This window comes from Patiria miniata, unplaced genomic scaffold, assembly GCF_015706575.1.
Source record: "Patiria miniata isolate m_02_andy unplaced genomic scaffold, ASM1570657v1 HiC_scaffold_6, whole genome shotgun sequence".
In the NCBI taxonomy this organism is placed as follows: Eukaryota; Metazoa; Echinodermata; class Asteroidea; order Valvatida; family Asterinidae; genus Patiria; species Patiria miniata.
The window spans coordinates 3340913-3361296 of record NW_024037073.1 but is presented as its reverse complement, the minus strand read 5'-3'; the positions used below and the strand labels follow the sequence as shown (position 1 = coordinate 3361296).

General features: G+C 38.1%; 1 protein-coding gene across 1 annotated transcript in view; it reads left to right on the top strand.

Annotated features, from left to right (window-relative positions):
- LOC119742728 (nesprin-1-like) overlaps positions 1-20384 on the top strand; it is a 91562-nt gene that overhangs the window by 17032 nt on the left and 54146 nt on the right. The window contains exons 4-9 of the mRNA XM_038218893.1: positions 419-502; positions 1809-1901; positions 15281-15540; positions 15709-15908; positions 16497-16582; positions 17960-18082. Of these exons, the coding sequence (XP_038074821.1) occupies positions 419-502; positions 1809-1901; positions 15281-15540; positions 15709-15908; positions 16497-16582; positions 17960-18082 (846 nt within the window). The remainder of the gene's footprint in view (positions 1-418; positions 503-1808; positions 1902-15280; positions 15541-15708; positions 15909-16496; positions 16583-17959; positions 18083-20384) is intronic.

The following is a 20384-nucleotide window of genomic DNA, read 5'->3' as shown; positions in this document are numbered from 1 at the left end:
GTAAAGCAACAGCAGTTGAAGGCATTGATACTGGGATAAGCATAGGACCATTGGTGTACTAAGACATCCTTGAATTTTTTGTAAAAATATTTTACAATGCAATTCACTAAAAATGAATTCACAAAACGTCTTCTCATATGGAACAAAAGCACACACCTCAATGGTGGCTGCCATGCCAAGGATTTACTGGCTATATTATGTCGGTACATGTAGTTCAAATTATGCGAATGTCTGGAATTTATGTAGGTAATTTCACATGAATTTCCGTATTGTGATGATTTCATGTGGTTTGGTGGAATTGCCAATTTATAGGGTTTCCTTGTGTCTAGCATTCATCACGTCTTGATTCTCTCACACAGTCCGTAAATAAGTCACATCACCTTAGAAATTAAAGCATGTCCACTTTTTTCATCCTCAGCCATTTGAGAGAGGAAGGAACATGAAGAGAGTCCACTATCTGAGTAATGTCAACACATGCTTAAGATTCCTGGAGGGCAAGAAGGTATGTATTTAGATGGTTACTTACATTTGCATTAAACACGAGATAAACAGACAGCCGTGTTTTACTATACTCTCGAGGACAGTCCTTTGTGTTTTCATTTGTCCCTGTAATATAACACACTCCCATAGATTAAGCACACGAACCTACTACAGAGGACCGTTTCCAACAAAGACCCAACTCCCGAGGACTGAAAGGATCTGTTGTTCTTCCTTTGTGTGTCGGTCCTCGGGGGTCATGTAGAACACGTACAGCCCTTTATGTTACGTATCTGGTAACATCAATGGGGGGGGGGGGGACATTTGTGACAAACGAAGTAAGATTACAAGACCTAACCAGACAAGATAATTTCATAATAATAATAACTTGCATTTAAATTTAGCTGTATTCAATCAAACAAAATCACAACACTTAAAGATATAGTCCATCATTTGTAATTTGTGCATTTTGTTCGTTTGAAGCAACAAAAGTGTTCAAAATCTAATGAAGGATGCTGAACAACTAACCTGATGAAGTTTCAGCTCAGATTCAGCTGTATATTCCGAGAAAAACGGCATTCTAGGATCTCAATTTCAAATCAAAAGTTGCTGAATCATGTTTTGAATTGTTTTGAATTGCAGCTTTACGCGATGTCGCGCATTGATCCGACGAATTATAGGAACCGCGCCCGCCTGTGCGTCGTGCCAATGCTTGCGCGCGACCGCGCGCTGCGCCGAATAACAAAACGAACTACTAATTTAAATTTTCCTACGGTGCGTCTTAAGACGCACCGTTGGAAAGGCCTTCTTTCATTGATTACTTCAAAATGATAGCTTGCCAGAAAGATTAATTTCACAGGGAGTTTAGTCCACTTACTATCTTTCAACCAAGTATGTTTTTCAACAATAATACGCCAGTTACTTTTTCAGATGGCTGCAAATGATGGACTAGAGCTTTAACCTGCACAATTGTAATTAAGGAAACAGAAAACATTTTATTTTAAACAAGATTAAGCTACATAATTGAAAGTTGATTTCCTTCTCAATGTTGTCCTACTTTGAAGCAGCTTAAGCAACACTTAGTAAACAAATTTAAACAACTTTTGTTTGAATCTTGCATTTTAAATTTTATGTACCCGGGACACTATATTAAAGTACAAATTATCATTGAGTAAATTTTTCAATTACATTACTGTGCATATTCTAAGATCCTTGTTACTGCCATGATTTAAATTTTATTGTTGACACTTTTTAATGACAAGAAATTACATCTGGTAATAACATTAAAACAGACACAGGTGGTTAATTATGATGTTATCTTCTCAATTCAGATCAAGTTGGTGAACATCAATGCATCTGACATCATTGATGGCAAACCACCAATCGTACTGGGCCTTGTGTGGACGATCATCCTCTACTATCAGGTAAGTCGCACTTCTCGATATCTAAATTTAGCGTTTGTTCATAATGCTGTTACAATACGTAGTTGCATGCTAAGTGCTTTGAAAATATTCCAGAGTAATATGCATTGTCATTGGTCTCCATAATGTGTTCAGTTATGTTCATCTAATTAATGAAAATTGTGTGCCTGTAGGTACTGAAAACATTATGATGTACAAATTGACAGTTTGAACGTTTTGAAATGTAGCCTCACTTGGTCTACATTGTATGTTACGAAAATACATGTACAAATGTAATTGCCTTATTAAAGAAAATCATTTGTTATTGAGATGTACCGTAGGACAGTGTGTACATATTGTGCTGCTCATAAAACTGACAATTTGTAAAATTGGCAAGGCCAAAATGGTTAAAAAAAATTATAAGTCTCTTAAGTGTCAGCCATATTTGTAGCCGATATGTTCATTTTTAGCAATTGCTAGCTACATGTATACATTTCACATTCATCTGCGTTTATACATGTATACATTGTACGCAGTGGAGGATCTATGGGAGTGGAGGGGGGGGGGAGGTAAGCGGTATAAACGCTCCCCCCCCCCCCTCCCGGCCACAAAAAAATTGGAAAATCATGCAGAAAAACAGAGCAAATGCCTGCAACATGTACCTATGTAAGTCCCCTTGGCAGCTTAACCCCCCTCTCGATCCAAACCTGCATTCGTCCCTGGTTAGTCTTACAAGTCTTCCAGTCTCAAGTTAAATGGCAAGCCATTCAAAGTAACTGCAATGAAGGTATTGCTTTGTCATTGCTAATGATCATCCTCTTTTCACTTCTGTCGACTTGTTGATTAGCTAAGCAGTACTATAACCCATGAGTGACATTATGGAGGTTTCTCTGTCTGCGTGGTTGCTGGGGTAAAATGGTTGTCAATTGCAAAAATGCTGGAATTCCCCGAGCCTTGTTTTCAGAAAGCCTTGTTCAAGAATTATGATACATATATTAGTCTTGAAGGAACCAAGTATGTACATCGTCCTGTTCAGAAATTGCATACTTCATGATTGGAAATAACCAGAAACACTGCCAAGTGCTGCTGTTTCCTTCAAACCCAACTCAAATCAAAATCCATCCCCCCATTTTGTTGGATTTCGGGGGACTTGGTCCTGCAAGCCTGGTTTGACTTAGCCTTTCGCCAAGGCAATAGTGGCTTAGAATGGCGGAGCTGCGAATGCACTAAGCGACTGGAGCAAAGATTAAGTCAGCACTCACGCGTGGCGTAGCCACGAGGCCTTTTCCAACTTGATTTTGCGGTTTTGCGTTTTTGTTGTTGAATGCTGACTCCTTCATTTCCGATTGTTTGGAATTTTGCTACCCTTTTGGGGTAGCAAAAATCGAGATTATAAGGAAAAACATAACAAATTCTTGACAAGTTGGAAAAGGCCTCGTGGCTTCACTCGCGTGTGTGGTCTCCTACTCTAGTCGCTTCGCGGCTTCGCCGCTTTGTCAAATGCTAGCAAGTTAAACCACGATGGTCTTGGCGAAAGGCTAGGTTTGACTAAATATTGATGGCTTATGATGGACTTGGGCCTGGAAGCCTAAAGCAAAGCATGCATCTGAAGCAGTGTGATTGATTGATATTGGACTTGGTCCAGTACTTAGTAAAAGACAGTAGGGTTAACCAGGTGTAGTGTGCAATCAATTAAAGACTTGAGGTGAAGTTTGTACACATGTAACATGTGTGCATAAAGTGGTACATTAAAGGCCTCATTACTTTTAATGAAGAAGAAACACGTACAAATTGACAATTAATTTGATGAATTGAACATTAAACAGTGAACCCAGTTGTTGAAGTACCAATCCCAGAGATCCAGTAGTGGTGTGTAAAATGTCAAAGTTCACCAGAGAACACCTGAATGCTGGGAGCGTAACAATTTATGAAACTTAATAGCATCTCTCATCTCTCAATCAGGGTCAAGCGATTCAAATTAATAATATTTGTCAACTTGTGCAGGTGTTAAATTTTCCCCCTCAAGGTGTACGGTGTGTGTGTGTCTGGATTACAAGGGCGTCAAAGTGATCACTTTCCATATGGGCGTAATGGATAGTTGAGATGCCCGAGGTGTTGGGAATGGTGATATTTTGTATCAGTTTTCTAGGCTGGACAGAAGGTTTACAAGTGGGCCACCTGTGTCCTAAAATAAGATTAATAGTTTAAACATTTGTCAGGATTCTTTATCAGTTTTTGATGTGTAGACACCATAATATTGTGTGAATCTCTATTTTCAAATGAATAGGGCCTAAAGAATATCTACAAGCAGGATTTAAATCCCTGCACTTTTATTTGAAGTACTGTACGTGGATGTAGCCACTTTGTGTAAAAAAATATTTTAATTGGTATATGTCAGATTTTTTTGTCATTGGTGTGGATTGAAAATCTGTTACTTCAGCCAGTTGAGCTGTCCAGCTCTTTGTTGGCAGCCACTAATGGTCATGTGAAAATCTCAAATTTTGAAGGGAAGTATACTATGTTTGTTAGCCCAGTATTTGGGTTTTTTTAGGGGGGCAAGGATTTATCTACTCAGAATTGGTATTTTGATGAGCAGAAGTAGAAACGGATTTTCGGTTTCTCAGCAGTGAATCAATTGCACCATTCTGTCTCCATGAACATCCCCAAATTAACCATTCAAACATGGTAGGATTTTTGAAAATCAAACAACACATTGAATGATTGACTGTAATACAGTGACCATCCAGAGCTTTTAAAAAAACATTTTCTGCCTTTTCGTAGAAAATGTTAGAAAAAGTAAAAAGCGTCCCAGATTGTGTGCACCATTTGGTAGAGTTTGCTGTGATTAATTTTGGCAGGTTGAAAAAGTTTGAGCACTCAAATTCACAGTTTGAAACTTTGTAGTGTATCATTGCTATTGGCTGCTGTAGAAGATATACCAGCTTATTGAAGAAATTAGAGTCAATTTCTTTGAGTTGAAACTCGCTAAGCACTGAAGGAGGCTGCTTAGCAGAAACAGGTGCCGCTACAAAAACAACAGTGCTAATAATACATGTATGATTCATGGATGTAAATGTAGTAAGCAATATTTAGTGGATAGCGGCTCCACATGATCGAATCGAGCATGTGCAGTGTAGTGCATGAATTGAATAACTGCATGCTAATACTGGCTTAATACATTACTTTACCTGCCCCCTTCTCGACCCCCCCCCCCCTCAAAAAAAAAATTGCTCCCAACCATTCGATTGGTTTGATTTCAATTGGCTGGATGTCCAGCTTTTTATAAATGATTTTGCATAAGATGCATGGCTAAAGTAGCATTATGTCAAGTTCGTCATAAAACAAATCTTCAGAACAAGTTATAAAAGTACCTCTGTCGTACATGTACGTCAAAATCAACTGAATTTTATTTTTGCACCTACCGGTAACATGTCGTATCTTTTATTTTTGGAGTGGGGGACAAGACAAGTCTGAAACATGTTTTCGTGCATGCTTTAAAAACCACGGCATGTAAATTGGATTATTTTTACTTTATTTTTGTTGTCATTGTTAAACATTATGTTGTTTAATTTAAACCAAAAAAAAAAAAAATGCTTTCCTTTCATGCCATGAGTGTGTGTATCCATAGTAACCCCGCCTTCCAAATATGCATGGCTTATAATTGCACGCTAGATGAAGGACCTCTTGGATACAGATGAGGGGGGCTTCTGGTTTGGCCTGTTCTCATCCCAAGGGTCAAAGGTCGCCGCCGTGCACCTCTTCTGCGGCTGCAACATCCGGCAAATGACGAGGCTGTTGGCGATGTGGAACCAGTCCCAGGTCAGAGGTCCAACTTCATGTATCCCATCATGCCATGTGTTTCCTGGTAGACCATTCCATCCATGCGGTAGCCGCACCAGTGCCGCTAGGAGTCGCAAATCACCCGAGTCACAGCGCCCTCTCTTGACGCGCTTTCTCTTCCTTCTTTATCTCCCCACAGCTAATCTTCGCAGTTTGTCGTGCTCTAACTTTCTTCATCTTCTGTTCATATTTCAGACTTGCTTTCTGATTTTTGCAGTGGACAAACAACACGCACAAGCTGGATTGTACTAGTTTTTTTTCCCCCCACAGATTATTTGAATGTATTAACTCTTCACTGACATCTTCACCGAGCACTCCAGGAACCTGCAATAAAAATTGCCAGGTTTTGCAGACTTGACTCAAACCCACAATCCACAGTGCCACACTCATGCATATTAAAACAAATAAGAGTTTTACTACATGTACGTATTAACATTGGTAATGACCTGGAAAGGACCAACTGAAAAAGTAAAGATAGGGATGGTACCAAAAACCCTGGGAAATTATTCTGCCTGAAATGGTATCATTCAGAAGAAAGAACTCATTGATAAAAGAACTCATGGGTACAGGTACATGAGTTAGCAATGGAATCCAGTTACAAGACCCCAAATCTTGTGCATACGTTTTCTCGGTTTTCTCAAAATGTAGAGTATAGGTACATGTATACGCGAACATCCTGGGATTTTTTTACAATGGCTTATCTAGCTCCCAGACCTATTTTCTTGAAACTCAATGATTCTTGAGTCTGGAGTGCTGAATGGTAACATATAGCAACCGATGAAAACTGGTGTGCAAATGATTAGATGTTTTCATCGGATGACGTCAGCCCGCCCCCACCCTTTCACTGTACTTCAGCAAATTGTCATGCTCCCTTCCTGAGAATTTTAGCAATTTTGTCACTCCATATGAAAAAATGCACAAAAAGTAGAGGTTCCTATGAGGGTGTATCATTTTCTATGGCTGAAATATGATTGCTTTGTTGTGAAAAAAAAAAACTAACGCTTGAAATTTCTTGGTGTGAAACCTTTGCAGATCAAACACACAGTGCTGGTGAGTGCAGCATTCATTTATACCGGTATAATGTTGCTTGCTGACGCACAAATAATGGACATTGTGTATGCCTCTTGTTGCAATGGTGGAATGTGCAAGGGCTGGTTTTAGTTAACTGAATGAAATTATTAAAAGCAAGTTGTGTGGGTTTTTCTGAAACTTCGGTTTCTCTCTCAGGCATTGGCTACAGGAGACTTGAGGCCCCTGATTTGGGGCATTTAGGCTCAATATTGGTACATGTACATGCATTCCGTTTCAAAAACATCAAATCTTATGATACACATGTATGAGGTAATTTTAAAGGGTATTTTCCTTTGGTTTGAACATTAAAGGCATTTATGTTTTAAGTTAGAGCTGACGCCAATGCTTGAAGGCAAAACCAATGTTTAGAAAAACCCCAACAATGTTGATTCACACTGGTTGTGTATTATATGTCTGCAGCTATTCATTCCATAGGTGTGAAGTTCACACGTGAGGGTACATGCTTGCAGGTGATTTTTCTTTCTAAAATAGAAATGCACAGTACATTGGGTAAATATAAAACTACATGTTGTAGAAGGTACTAGGGAGAGCAACCTGCAAGTATAGCAAAGTACAGCTTGATCACATGTACCGGTTGGTACTCCGGTAGCACCAACAAAGACTGGTTTAGACAAATCACTGAACAAGAAATGTGGCTTTCAATTTACAAAAACGTAGGGTTGGTTGGTGGCTATTGGGTGCGGGCTTCAAATTCATTTGCAGACCAAACCCTTCCTCTGCCACATTACCTCTCTCCAACCAGGGGTATTTATAAACTCTTTGATATCAACGTAAAATTATGTGGGTACCACCGGTACGTGTATGTATAACCTGCAATGGCCTGGCCTCTCATTCAGAAATGTTTAGAGATGTTTTAGGCAAAGGAAACTTTGGACCAACTCGTCTGGATGAAAGACATTGGAAAAATGAGAAGTTTTTGAAATAGACTGAAAATTTAATGGTTAGATTTATTTGAATTGATAGGCCCTATATTTGAAGATTGAAGTTCATAAAATCTTTACACTTCAAAACAAGAGAAACCCAGTGTGGATTGACTTGAATAATGCTTTTGAACGGAATTCAGTTATGAATTATGTTGTGCCTACATATCCTGAATATTGTTGCCTTTGTTAATTTTAGTTACTTTATTTGAAAAACAAAATTATTTATTTTTGTTATTTTAGGCTTATGAAATGCAAATTGTTTTTATTGCTAGATATTGGTACATCATTCATGTTGGATATGTGCAGCATGATTCTATGGTTTGTGCATTGTTGTATTATTATGTCCATTTATGTGTTTGCCAGTCTTTGGCATATTTGTTATGCTTTGCTTCTGCATGGACAACTTTTCATTTTCTGACAAAGTGTTCTTTTCTGACAAAGTGTTATTCCATCAGTTTGCAGTGTATTCTCCATTTTGGTAGGCTCTATGGTGCGGGGTTTCTGCATGTGAATGGCAGCTTTTTATCATGCCGTAAAAATATATATATTTTTGGTGTGAATTGGCAAAATTGATACCAATATTTGTTATTAAAGTTAGTGTACGTAGGACTTAAAACACTTCAAGTATCAGCAGTTTTCCCTGAATTTACTTGAACACCCCAAAATGTGTTCCACGGTAGGGCTTACATGTGCATGTGAATCGACACGCAGGCGCTACCAGTAGTAAAACCATGAAGCATTTTGTTGTTGGTAATCCATTTTCATTCCAAGCCACCGTCCAAAATTGACAGCTAAGAAAAAATTATGTCCGTCTTTGACTGAAAATGAAATTTAACTTTGAAACCACCCATTGGTTTCACTATTAAAGTTAAAACGACTCCAAGTTGATTTACCTGTACACACTGGTTTTGGAATTTGCACACACAAAAATGAATTACAACAAATTAAAACAAAAGTGGAAATACTTGCTAATATGATAGTAACTGATTGGCCTCCCCTATTTCATTTTGTGTTGAAACTGGGTTCTTCAGAAATTATGTTGACAAATGTTGATCATGTGATAGTTAGGCAATGCAAATAACAAGCTGTATTTTACAATTTAAAATACTCAAAGGTCATACATGTACTCAAATATATAAATTATTGCAATGTAAATTTATATATTCAAATGAATTTTGAATATACCCATATTGCATATACCGGTATATATGTATATTACATTTTGCATTTTAGGAGAATTGTATGCCATGCACTTCTTCATGTTTACAGCTTCTTTCTTTTTGGCTTGTTTGCTGAATGTCTTACCATGTTTGAAACCAGCTTATGCAAAGGAAGGACTTCATTAATGGCTGAATTTTCCTACCAGGATATAAGCAATTGCTTTTATTTTTGTCCCTGGCCAAGACCTGGTGACCTATTTGCACATTTACGACCCAATTTACATGGAAAGATGCGGGTAGCTTTGTCTAGACGACCTTAAGAAAATAAATAAACGCTGCTCTGTAGGCTAAGCTTAGTAAATTCTTAGTAGAGGCAATTGAATACATTATACTGCAACATGGCCGCCCACTCACAGAAACACGCTTTCGCTTACGAATGCACTATCGCTTTGTCAGTTTGGCACGCTGCCTCATGCACTGAAAAACAAGCTTTTGGCTTTATTTCATCAATGTTCGCATGACCTACGGCAGTGTGTTGTGCATCACCCATGACACCCCACATCTGTAACCAAGCTTTGTCACAGCTGCTGAGCATAAAATGTACGCCTACATGTATACTACCCTCTTTTTTTGGTCAAATTATTTCTAGTTACCGGTATATTATAAATATGATTACTGGACCAGACTTGATCTGGTTAATATGTAGAATAATATTGACTGTGTTTGTGGAAAATGGGTCAGTCGCGCTTAGGTGCCTGTGTTGTGCTAATATTTGTATGTCTGGAGGTTTGTGCATGTTGGCTGCAGCATATGTACGGAAGGATAAATGCAGTTATCTGCTGTTGCCTTAAAGTGGTAATGAGGACTATTTTTCATTTAATTGACAATTGTTCCCACAAAATGTAACAGCTACTAGAATGATATCATGTTGTCTCGGCCCGGCCTTCATTTTTTAATTTAAAACATGTATATTGGAGGTAGGAAACTTGGATCTGATAATTTGCAAAAACCAGATCAGAGATTAATTTATTGTGTACAAAAACAGAAATCACATCTATCAGAATCACATGAAGTACCGATATGAATAATCAAGATTAGTGTCTGCACATCAGCACATGTTCATGTGAAGTTTTATGCACCGTACACATTATCCTGCTCAAAACTGATCTACACTGTAGTCTGCACCAAACCACCTCAGTAATATAAATTGTCACGTTGTTCCATGTTCCATTGTATATGTACAGACTTTGTGCACTGTACACACAGTACATGTAGGCCTACCTTTCTCTTTATACGGCACTTGCACCGTACAGTCTACACACTATACATGTACTCAAAAAATATGTACCGATCACCTCATTTAATTGTTATTTTTTTGTAATAATGGTACAGTATTGTGTACACATTATGGTTTTGAATGTTTTAACTTTAATATTTTAAGAATTTTGAAGCTGAACAAAGAAATTGGTTTGAGTAGGGTGTGAACCTGTGACCTCCATGATACCGGGAAAAAGTGTTTATCTTTCTGAGTGATCCCTGTTTGCTATTTCCCGGATTTTCAGCATTGCTAATGTTGCTAGCATCGTGACTTTGGGCATGATCCCTGGCTACACGGCATACACATATGTGTACAGGTTTATGGCTTCTGACCATAGTGCCCCTTGAACAAAGACATTGACAAAATGGGAAAACGCCGGAACATAGGGCTGGATAGCTCAGTTGGTAGATATTGAGGAGGAAACACAGGTTCAAACCCTACTACAGTAAATTTCTTTGTTCAACTTTTAAATAGTAAAATGTAACTCGTCGGTTTCCTGTGTGGTTTATTTGATAATTTGATTTTGCAGAGAGTTTATTCAACTGTAAATCTTGCCTCCAAAGTTCTGACTGAATAACATCGCTACTCTGAGATCCTTTTTGTTGAAGCACAGAGGGGTGGAGTTAAAGCAACCCCTATGTACTTTTCAACCCAGAGCAGAAAGTAAAGGAACAAGTGTGAGTGCAAAATAAGCCCTGGCCGTGTTGCAAGAAGTCTTGCATGAAATTGATCAAAAGGATCCCCGCCAGAGCTGAAAAATGCGACGCCGACAAATGTGACGCCGAAAAATGCCACCCCCATGCTTTTGGTCAATTTTCAGGACAGACCAACCAACCACCAAGTGACATGTACAGAAGCTCCTGCCGGAGCTTAAAAATAATTTTCAAAGAAGCTCCATTTGAGATATATACATCTGTACACATATATTGTGACAGTGTGAATGAGGCCCAATCCCAGTCAACCAGAACCAGAAAGTCTGCATAATACACTGGCTATCCTATTTTACACTGCGTGGGTTAAAGCGTAAATTAAAAATGTAAAGATGCTTTCCAGGACCTTGACTTGAATAGAATTATAGAAAACTACATGTACCTGTACATGTATTTGGATATATGCTAAAAAGTATTACATGTTCCTACAGGTATATCTTACGAAGTGAAAACAAATAAGTTCATACTGATCCCTTTCATTAGTTTGACTTACAAAGTACTATTGTGCTTTTTGTCCAGTATTTGGACAACAGTCAAACCAGCCAAAACTTGCCAAAAATCAAATGAATGCAGTATTTTTGAAGTGGTATTTAGATGGGATTTCTTGTTTAAAGATTGTACAAGTACAAAAAATGTGCTTAAATTGGTTTTCTACAAAAAATGTGCTTAAATTGGTTTTCTACACAGTGTTCTTAGTAAAATAGAACCCATAGTTTTGGGGTTACTTTGTTGGGATTTCATTCATATTTTAGTTTTCACAAAGGCAGATGGTGGACTTTAAGGTGAAAAAAATACGTTGAGGGCTGAGACTTGTCAGGATTTTTGAAGAATCCCTTTTACACTCTGGAATTCCTGGGGTTTTATCATAAACGTTTTTAGAAATGGACATTTTAAGGGGTGCCATTAGGCAAATACAAACATGCACATTGTACGTACACTGTACACCATAGACCCTACATTGCTCTGGTGACATCAGATATAGAGGCCCCAAAACTCTCCGAGCACTGATTATTTTTGGATTTTTCATTTTCCCCTTAAATCTCACCCCTGACTTTTTAAAATTTGACTTATATTCATACATTTGAGAGAGCTGCTGTTTAGCCTAACCAGGTATTTTTCTTTCTTTCTAAAAAATTTTTTAGAGCGTGCCCATGTCAATAATAGCGCAAGGGTTGGGTTTCTTATCTGATTATTTCTCATTTGATCACATTCATGTGTCAAGTGTTCTTGAAACGAGACTTTGGACTGATCATTCATGCCTTTTTTTCGTGAATGCTGAATTGATAAATGAATGATAAAAGGAAGGTGTTTTGTAGTTTAAACGTTGCCAGGCAACTTGCTATTTTTAGACAGATTTTGATAAAATGTGTCAATTGTAAGGTGAAGGAGTTGAATGTTTTTATATTTGTATCAGTGCAGAAGGCTTTTTAGTTGATTTTAAAAGCATGCTGACGTTAATATTAGGAAGTGATGTTCAACTTCGGTGATTTATTAGCTTTTGGCTTCTAGTAAAATGTGTATGGTTCAAAGAAATTTTGAAAAGAAAAGAAATTGTCAAAAAGATCTAGAAATTTTGTAGATTTCCCTTGACCTTGAAATTACCAAGGGAAACACAGTATACTTAATGACCTTGATGATGTACATGTATGCCTATGATTTGTACATCTGTCACATTTGAAGTGCACATTTCTGTTTGCCATCATAAAGTATTAAAGTTGCCCATCTTTAATATAAACTGAATCAAATGATTAGGTTTAGTTTTTCACTTTTTCTTTAATATAAAGTGAATCAAAAGAAACTCCCTTTAAAAAATATTGCTTTTTTTTTCAAATAAAAACACAAAATTGTCTTCAATTTCAAGTCAGTGTACACAATGTATGGCTTTAAAAATTTTGGTTTTTATGACTGTGATGACAGATTCATGAAGCCTACGCTAATTCCCACAATGTTCTGTAGTTAAAACCTAAGCAGTATTCAGGCTGGAGGCAACAAACTGATAAAGACTGAGTGTTGGAGGTCAATATATTGAAATACAAAGAACGGAGTCTATCTATTGCCCTAGGTTGTTCTGATTAGTCTGGCTTCTTAATCTTCTGGCTCTCCCTGTTAAGGTATGGCCTGTGTGGAATAAAGTACTCTGACCCTTTCTGTTGTTGCTGTGGTTTTGTGATGTGTTGTGACAATCTTGAGACTTCTTCTGTTCTGTTTTCTCAAGGTTTTTTTGTCTGGCGACCTTTATAAAATTGTGTTTAAAAAAAAAAGTTGAAGGACAGATGTAAACATGTATTTCTTTCCATTGTTATTGGCATCAGTTTGCAAAAATTATATTCACAATTATTGGAAGACATCTTGGAGTAGGAAAATGCATTGAAATTTATTTGTTAAATTGTTGTACTGACACCAAGTATTACTAAGCAGTTTGGCTTCAGAAAGCATTAAAACCGGGATGCATTAAGAAACTTGTACCGTACATGTAAAAAAAAAAAAAAACGAATTGAGATTTTTACAAGCTTGAAGTACCCATGCTTTTATTGAAGACCCCAGGTGCTGTTTTTCTGTTTTTGTATTCATCAAAATGTGCGAAATATACTAATGAAAAAAAATGTAAATGGCTACAAGTGGCTTCATCCCCACAAAAATGTAAATTCTTGTTCCGTAATTGTGGGGACTTACACTCGTCTGTGCAAGGTATTTGTGGGGACCGAAAATGCTATGGGGACGGCAGAAAGTCCCCATAACTCAGTCCTAATTTGCCAACAATAAAAAAACTTCCCCATAATGCGGTGTATGCCTACCTACATGTACACGTAAGGTTTCCCCAGTACATGCCAGACAGATAACATTTCAGAAATGTCTTGCATCTGTAAACAATTTAGACTTGGCACACTGCTTATCTGAGAAATTGTTGAGCTGATACAGGTACATGTCCATGGAGCATGGGGCTGGGATTTTTTATTGATAACAGCTACAGTACCTAATAAAAGGGATGCATATTACTCTTCGGATTTGCTAACAGTTTCGGTGTAACTTTTACCTTGCTTGAAGAGCAGTGTGGAAACTAACTTAGTGGAAACTACATGTAGCTTTCTTTAAAATGCAGTCTTCACTTGAAATAAGTTTTCTATTTTTGTGCACTTAAATTAAGGTAGAAGTACATGTAGACACACATGTAGATACACTTTTAGACTGGGATCGTGACTATAATCTTTGAGAACAAATAATATTACTTATATAAAAATGGACAAAAAAGTCCATTTATGTAAACAAGATGTAGTGAATCTTACAATGTACAGGTACTTGAAGTGTCTAATGTGCAATGTGTAATTTTCTCTGTAGACAAGATTGCACTGTATGTGAGCACTTAAATAGTTGATTGGTTTCTGATATTAAGTCCACAGTTTTCTGCAAGCATAACGCTGGATACTACAAACATTACGCACACTGAAGAAGAGGGGGAAAAGGCTATTTTTAGCTGCTTAATTTGCTTAATTTGCTAAACTTGTGATGGTTCAGGGCTGTAGGATGCAAAAGCTGCTTACTTTTGTTGTTTAACTTGGCATGGTTGCAGCTTTGAAATTGGCCCTTAGTCTTTGCTTGCTTTGACACAAATAAGTAACTGTTCACACCTACACTATAATATCAAAGACAATGTACAATGTACACGTAATCTGTTGCCATGAACAATCAATGTTAAGTTGCAATTCTGCCTCTGTAATTTGTGACAGAGTGCAACAAACTTGGAGCCACCATTTCATTTCAGTCAGACATGATTTAAAAGTTCCCATTACAAATTCCCATTACAAATTTTCAAGTTATGAGTTACAAGTTGTCAAGTTAATACTTAGATTCATTCTGAGTCACTATGTTATATGCTACATTTTGTCCAAATATGGAATTATCTCTTCATTACTGATCTTTTTAATAAGCCACATGTAGGTATCTTGAGTTCTTATTGCTTTACTTACATACCTCAGAGACTGAGTAAAGTAAATGCAGTGGTGTTGCCACTTGTGAGAAATCACAACATAGTACATCGTAAATCTGGTCGCTGTCAAATTACCAGCAGAATCACGAGCAGAATCACAAGTCCAATCACCCTTAACAGGTGATGAACAATAACAAAGGAATGCACTTGTAACATTTAATTTGAATAGATTGTAAGTTGTCTCAGGACTCGAGGACTTGTGATTGACTTGTGATGGCTTGTGATAGCTTGTGATGACTTGTGATGACTTGTGATGGACTTGTGATCCATCACAAGTACCTCAACTACGGGTACATCACTTTGAATCGTTGACTTAACCGTGTCAAGTTTCATATGTGTGGTGATGATGATGAATTTTGATCATCTTCCTTCCAGATTGAGCAGAATGCTGGTGCCCTGGAGAAACTGGCCGAATCCGGCATGTCCAGCAGCACGGGCAGCATGGAGAGTGTCGGCAGCACCAGCGACACATCATCCACCGCCAGCAAGCCAGAGGCTCCCAGACCTAGCAGCAGCAGCTACCTGGAGCCACCACCTGCCAAGAAGGCTGCCAAGGCTGTGTCTAAGCTGAAAGGGAAACTGACGGCCAAGAAGGCACTGCTTGCCTGGGCTCAGAAGGCATCCAAAGCTGCTGGGTAAGTCACATTTTAGCAGGAGGAAAAAACGTATAAATTTCAAATCAGCACTCAATGTCACACTTATAATAGGTCGCACTTATAAGACTTCAGAAATTGTTGCTACATTTTAATGTTTTGTACATAACTTGTCTATTAATATGTTTGTGTTTGGATGTCCTCTTACAGTTCGGGCATGAAGTTAGAGATCAAAGATTTTGGTCCAAGCTGGAGAGATGGCAAAGCCTTCAATGTTCTGATTCACAACATACGGGAGGGCCTGATCGACCTGTCCATGTTGCCTAAACGGACAAATGCTGAGAACCTTGACGAAGCGTTCAACATTGCAGAACAGGAACTGGGCATTGTGAGGCTCCTTGATGCTCAAGGTGAGATAGTGTTTCAAGTTGCTTTTGTGATTGAAAAGTGGGCTTGAGGACCATCTGGCTTGTTAGTATTTTTTCGGGCAAGCAGGGGGCTGTTTTGTTGGTGGGCTGGCGGACCAGCCTACACTGTTTCAGAGTGGCATTTTAAATTGTTATAAAGCTATCAATTAAGTAACTGAAAGTAATGTTTGAAATTTAGGAGCAACTACTTTAGAAGATCCGTTGCAGTTTTTGGGAATGATTTTAAAGTCTTGTAATTTTTTTTTTTTTATGAGAGTCTCCCATCCAAGGCCCCTTTTTTAAAGGGCCACTCAAGGTGAGGGCTACACAAAGAAGGGATAGAAAAGGAATTTGAGAAGAAAAAAAGAAAGCAATCTAGTAGAAAGATAAGTATTGATATTTACACTTGAACTGGGACACATTATAATCAACAAGAAAACAAGCTCTAGTTCCATAGTGAAGCAATGTGTAGGAAAAACTGGATGAATAGGCCTATATCAGTGAATTTGGTTTTGAGAGCCAGTTTTAGATAGTTGATGCATAAAAGAAAAACAGTTATGTTGAACTTGAGACATTATGTTCTCTTTGCAGATGTTGATGTGGACAAGCCAGATGAGAAATCCATCATGACTTACGTCTCACAATTCTTCAAAGCATTTCCAGAAACAGGGAGCAAGGTATTGTCCAGATATCTTAATTATTGTCCAGATATCTTATTTTCTCTTGTTTCCCTTGATCCAGAAGTTCCAGTTTAATCATTGCTGATGGTCATTTTAGATTCCTGATATTGCCTAGCCCAAGTGCAGCAAGGGCATTGTATAAATTGGGGGTCCCCTTTTTTTCCCCTATACCTGTTACATCTGACATCTATGATTTTATAATTCTGATGCACTCCTTCATGCAGTAATCCTCCAAGAGAATATGAATAGCAAACTATCTATCCAACAAATAAAAAATCATTTGAAGTCATTATTAATGGTACTTGAATGGCAAATTACAAAGTACCAAGGTAACAGGACAGGAAAAATGTCACAAGTCGGACCCTAAATATATAGCATGACCCAGTATACATATCAGAGGCAACAAACAGGCAAGTGCACGGTTACTCACGTTCAATTTTGATGTACTTTTGAGTTTCCTTGGGCTGTAATTACCTTACTGAAAAGGTTTAATAACTGCTATCCCCATGGTAGAGTAGACCTAGACCTACCTAAGCACCAAAGAAAACATCCAGAAAAATGTGTTATTTATGATAAACAAGACGCACAAAATCGGTTACTCACGTTACATTTTCGTAATGTGAGTAACCGATTTTGTACGTCTTGTTTATCATACATAACACATTTTTCTGGATGTCATCTTTGGTGCTTAGGTAGGTCTAGGTCTACTCTACCATGGGGATAGCAGTTATTAAACCTTTTCAGTAAGGTAATTACAGCCCAAGGAAAATCAAAAGTACATCAAAAATGTAATGTGAGTAACCATGGAAATGCCCAAACCATGTTCACGCAAACTGTCCATTTCAAGGAAACACCTTCACTTTGCTCTCTCAAGTAGGCCACAAATGATTCTTTTCAGGGCCTAATTTATGGCTCTGCTTATCACAGGATTTTGTGCTTAGGATTACATTCTCTGCTAACAGGACTAGTGTGGAATTTCTGCACTAACACTGTTAGCTACTGTAGATGTACATGTACTACATGTAACTTAGTTACAAGATGTATACATGCCCAAATTTCCTTGCTAACCTGTGACATAATTTTCCAGTAGGGCACACTTTTCTGCTTTAGTTAGGAGGGATTTTCGGCATACAGTTATCATTAGGCAGAGTCATGAATTGGGCACAGTTCTTGTAATAGTTCTGGCCGCATCCGAATCACGTGGCTACAACTGGAAATAACACACGGGGGCTATAGGAAGTTGCTGCAGCCGCTGCCATAGGCGTATGTGTAATTTCCAGCCGTAGCTAAGTAATTCGGACACGGCTTCTGTTGGAAAGTGACAAATATTTTAACGTTGACCATTGACTTTGTCCTTCAACCTTTGACCCGTAGGCCGATAAAGCCAAGGACGAGGAGGCTAAGATCTGTCATGATATCAATGAGTGGCTGGTGAAAGGAGAAGCCATGATCACGTCGGCCAAGCAGAAACAGCGTACCAAAGAAGAGCAGTACTCGGTGAGTCATGTTGGAATACATAGGAGTTCAAGCATGATCAATGGTTCCACCAGCAGTTGATCTCTTTTTATTGCCCACATTTGAGCGTAAGAATGTAAGTGTGTCACAAGCCAATATGGCCTATCAGGCCGGCGTTGTCTCCGGCATGAAACGACAGAGAATATTTCTCTTCCCTGCTGGATGGGATGCCAGTCCAACGCAGGTTACTCCCCAGCTAATGCCAGTACCCATTTATTCTCCTGGGTGGAGAGAGGCAAGTGGGGATGAACTAGCTTGCCCAAGGACACAACATATGACCAGCAGCAGGATTCGAACCCCTGCCCCTCTGATCATAAGTCACGAACCCTAACCACTATGCCACATTCCCCGTGCCTAAGAGCACTGCGCTTCAATGATGCTAATTGACGTTAAATTGCAAATTATCACTTATATGGTTCTGGCATATTGCACAGTCATTAATATGCCAATTCGCATGAAACAGTTCAGTTGGAATTTATATGATGCAAAACTTGGTCTGGTTTCAACTAGTCAACACAGGTAATCCAACTGTCACGCATTCAGGTAAAGTCAACCATAGTTCATGCTTGAACTCACTTGCAATTTGGTTGTTTCCATACAAGAAATGACTTGTTAGTGATCAAATAATAAAAACTTCAGTGACTGTGATATAGGGTTGGGTGGCTCACGTTTATTGTTGTTATTATTATTATTATTATTTATTCGGCCAAATTACAAGGTACAACAAGCAATCCACAAAAGTAAACAAAACTAAACAAAAACAATTCAATCCAAGCTGGCCAGGATTGACAAAAGTATAATAAAACACTGTGACTCGAAAGCCTGTCAATCCTAACTTGAATGGTACATGTAACATACAAAATATATTTAAAAATAGGTACAAAATTCAATGAAAAATAAGACCGCCTTATAGCGTACTGGTACAGTGTTGCTGAGGTTGCAAGTTCAAATCCAGCTCTAGTTCTTTGTTCAACTTAATATAGTACATGTAATTGCTAGCTTGATGTTGGTGACGTGGCCCATTTGCAGTGAACAATCACCGTGAAATTAAAAAACGACTTGAAATTAAATATTCCTCCTTCATACCCCCACACTTTCAGGTTAGAAAACCTGCACTTAGACCAAGACCAAATAACAATCTCAGTATAACATAACCAACTAAAAAGGTAATAACTTCAACAATATCAGTTATTTTACTGCCCAACCTCTCTTCCTCACAAACCAGACAAGACCAAGTTCATCTCAGAACAGGTTCCTTTAAGATTGAATTCCTTTAAGATTCAGCAATATTCCTTTAATCAGAGCCAGTAAATACATGTACATGTATGATTATCAATCAGTTCATGTACATAACATGACTTTTGGAGTTAATGGACACCATTTAAAAAAAAAAATGTCATTTGCTGATTCAAATACCTATCAAACTTTCAGCTCAGTAGGTGTACTTTTGGATAAAACTGTGAAAATGCATCTTCATTTTTCCAACTCAAAGCAAGGTTTTCTTTAAAAGTCCTTCATTCCACATTGTTCATTAAGATATTTTGACCAGCATCCTCTTGTGGTCTGATCCCTAGTCCGTCAGCCGGGAAAATAATTCTCGTTCACGGATATGTAACCGATTGAAAACTAAACTAAATTCAGTCAGTGTTTGAAAAAATCTGGTTTTTTTTCTTTTCTTGCGATGGTTTAGCCCTAACCATCACAAGGTAATGATGGTTATTCCTCTTTTCTCGAACGTGACAGCTATAGGTGCAATGAATTCACAGGATGGTCATGATGGTTGGTCCTATTATTTACTTCTAATTAAGTAGGATATTTCATAATAGTCTGGCAGTTTCATTTTTGAATCTTTGTAAATGGTGTCTAGTACCTTTAAAACTGTGACATCACCGTCTCATCCTTAATGTCAGGACAGTCCTCCCGGGACGTCTTGAAGACAGCTGCTGTCCTCATTCCCAGAGGCCAGAAATTCTTGGGCTGCCTCGCACTGTTTACGTCTGGGTTGTAATTACCAGCTGCTGAGCAGTGTAAAGCACTAAGCTTAAATTGAATTCACGCTTGCACTTCATGATGGCAGTCGGCAATGAATTATGCTAATATATGATATATGCTTAGCGGGTTTCTGTTCTTGCTGAGTGTAGTATTTCTGTGGTATTAAGCATCAGTGTGTAATTAGATCTGTGTTAGTTATGATCAGAAAAGATGGCTGCTACACAATATATCACGTACTCTGTTGACTGTCATCAACCTCAATGCCATACTGTTAATCGTTTGGAGTGATCGA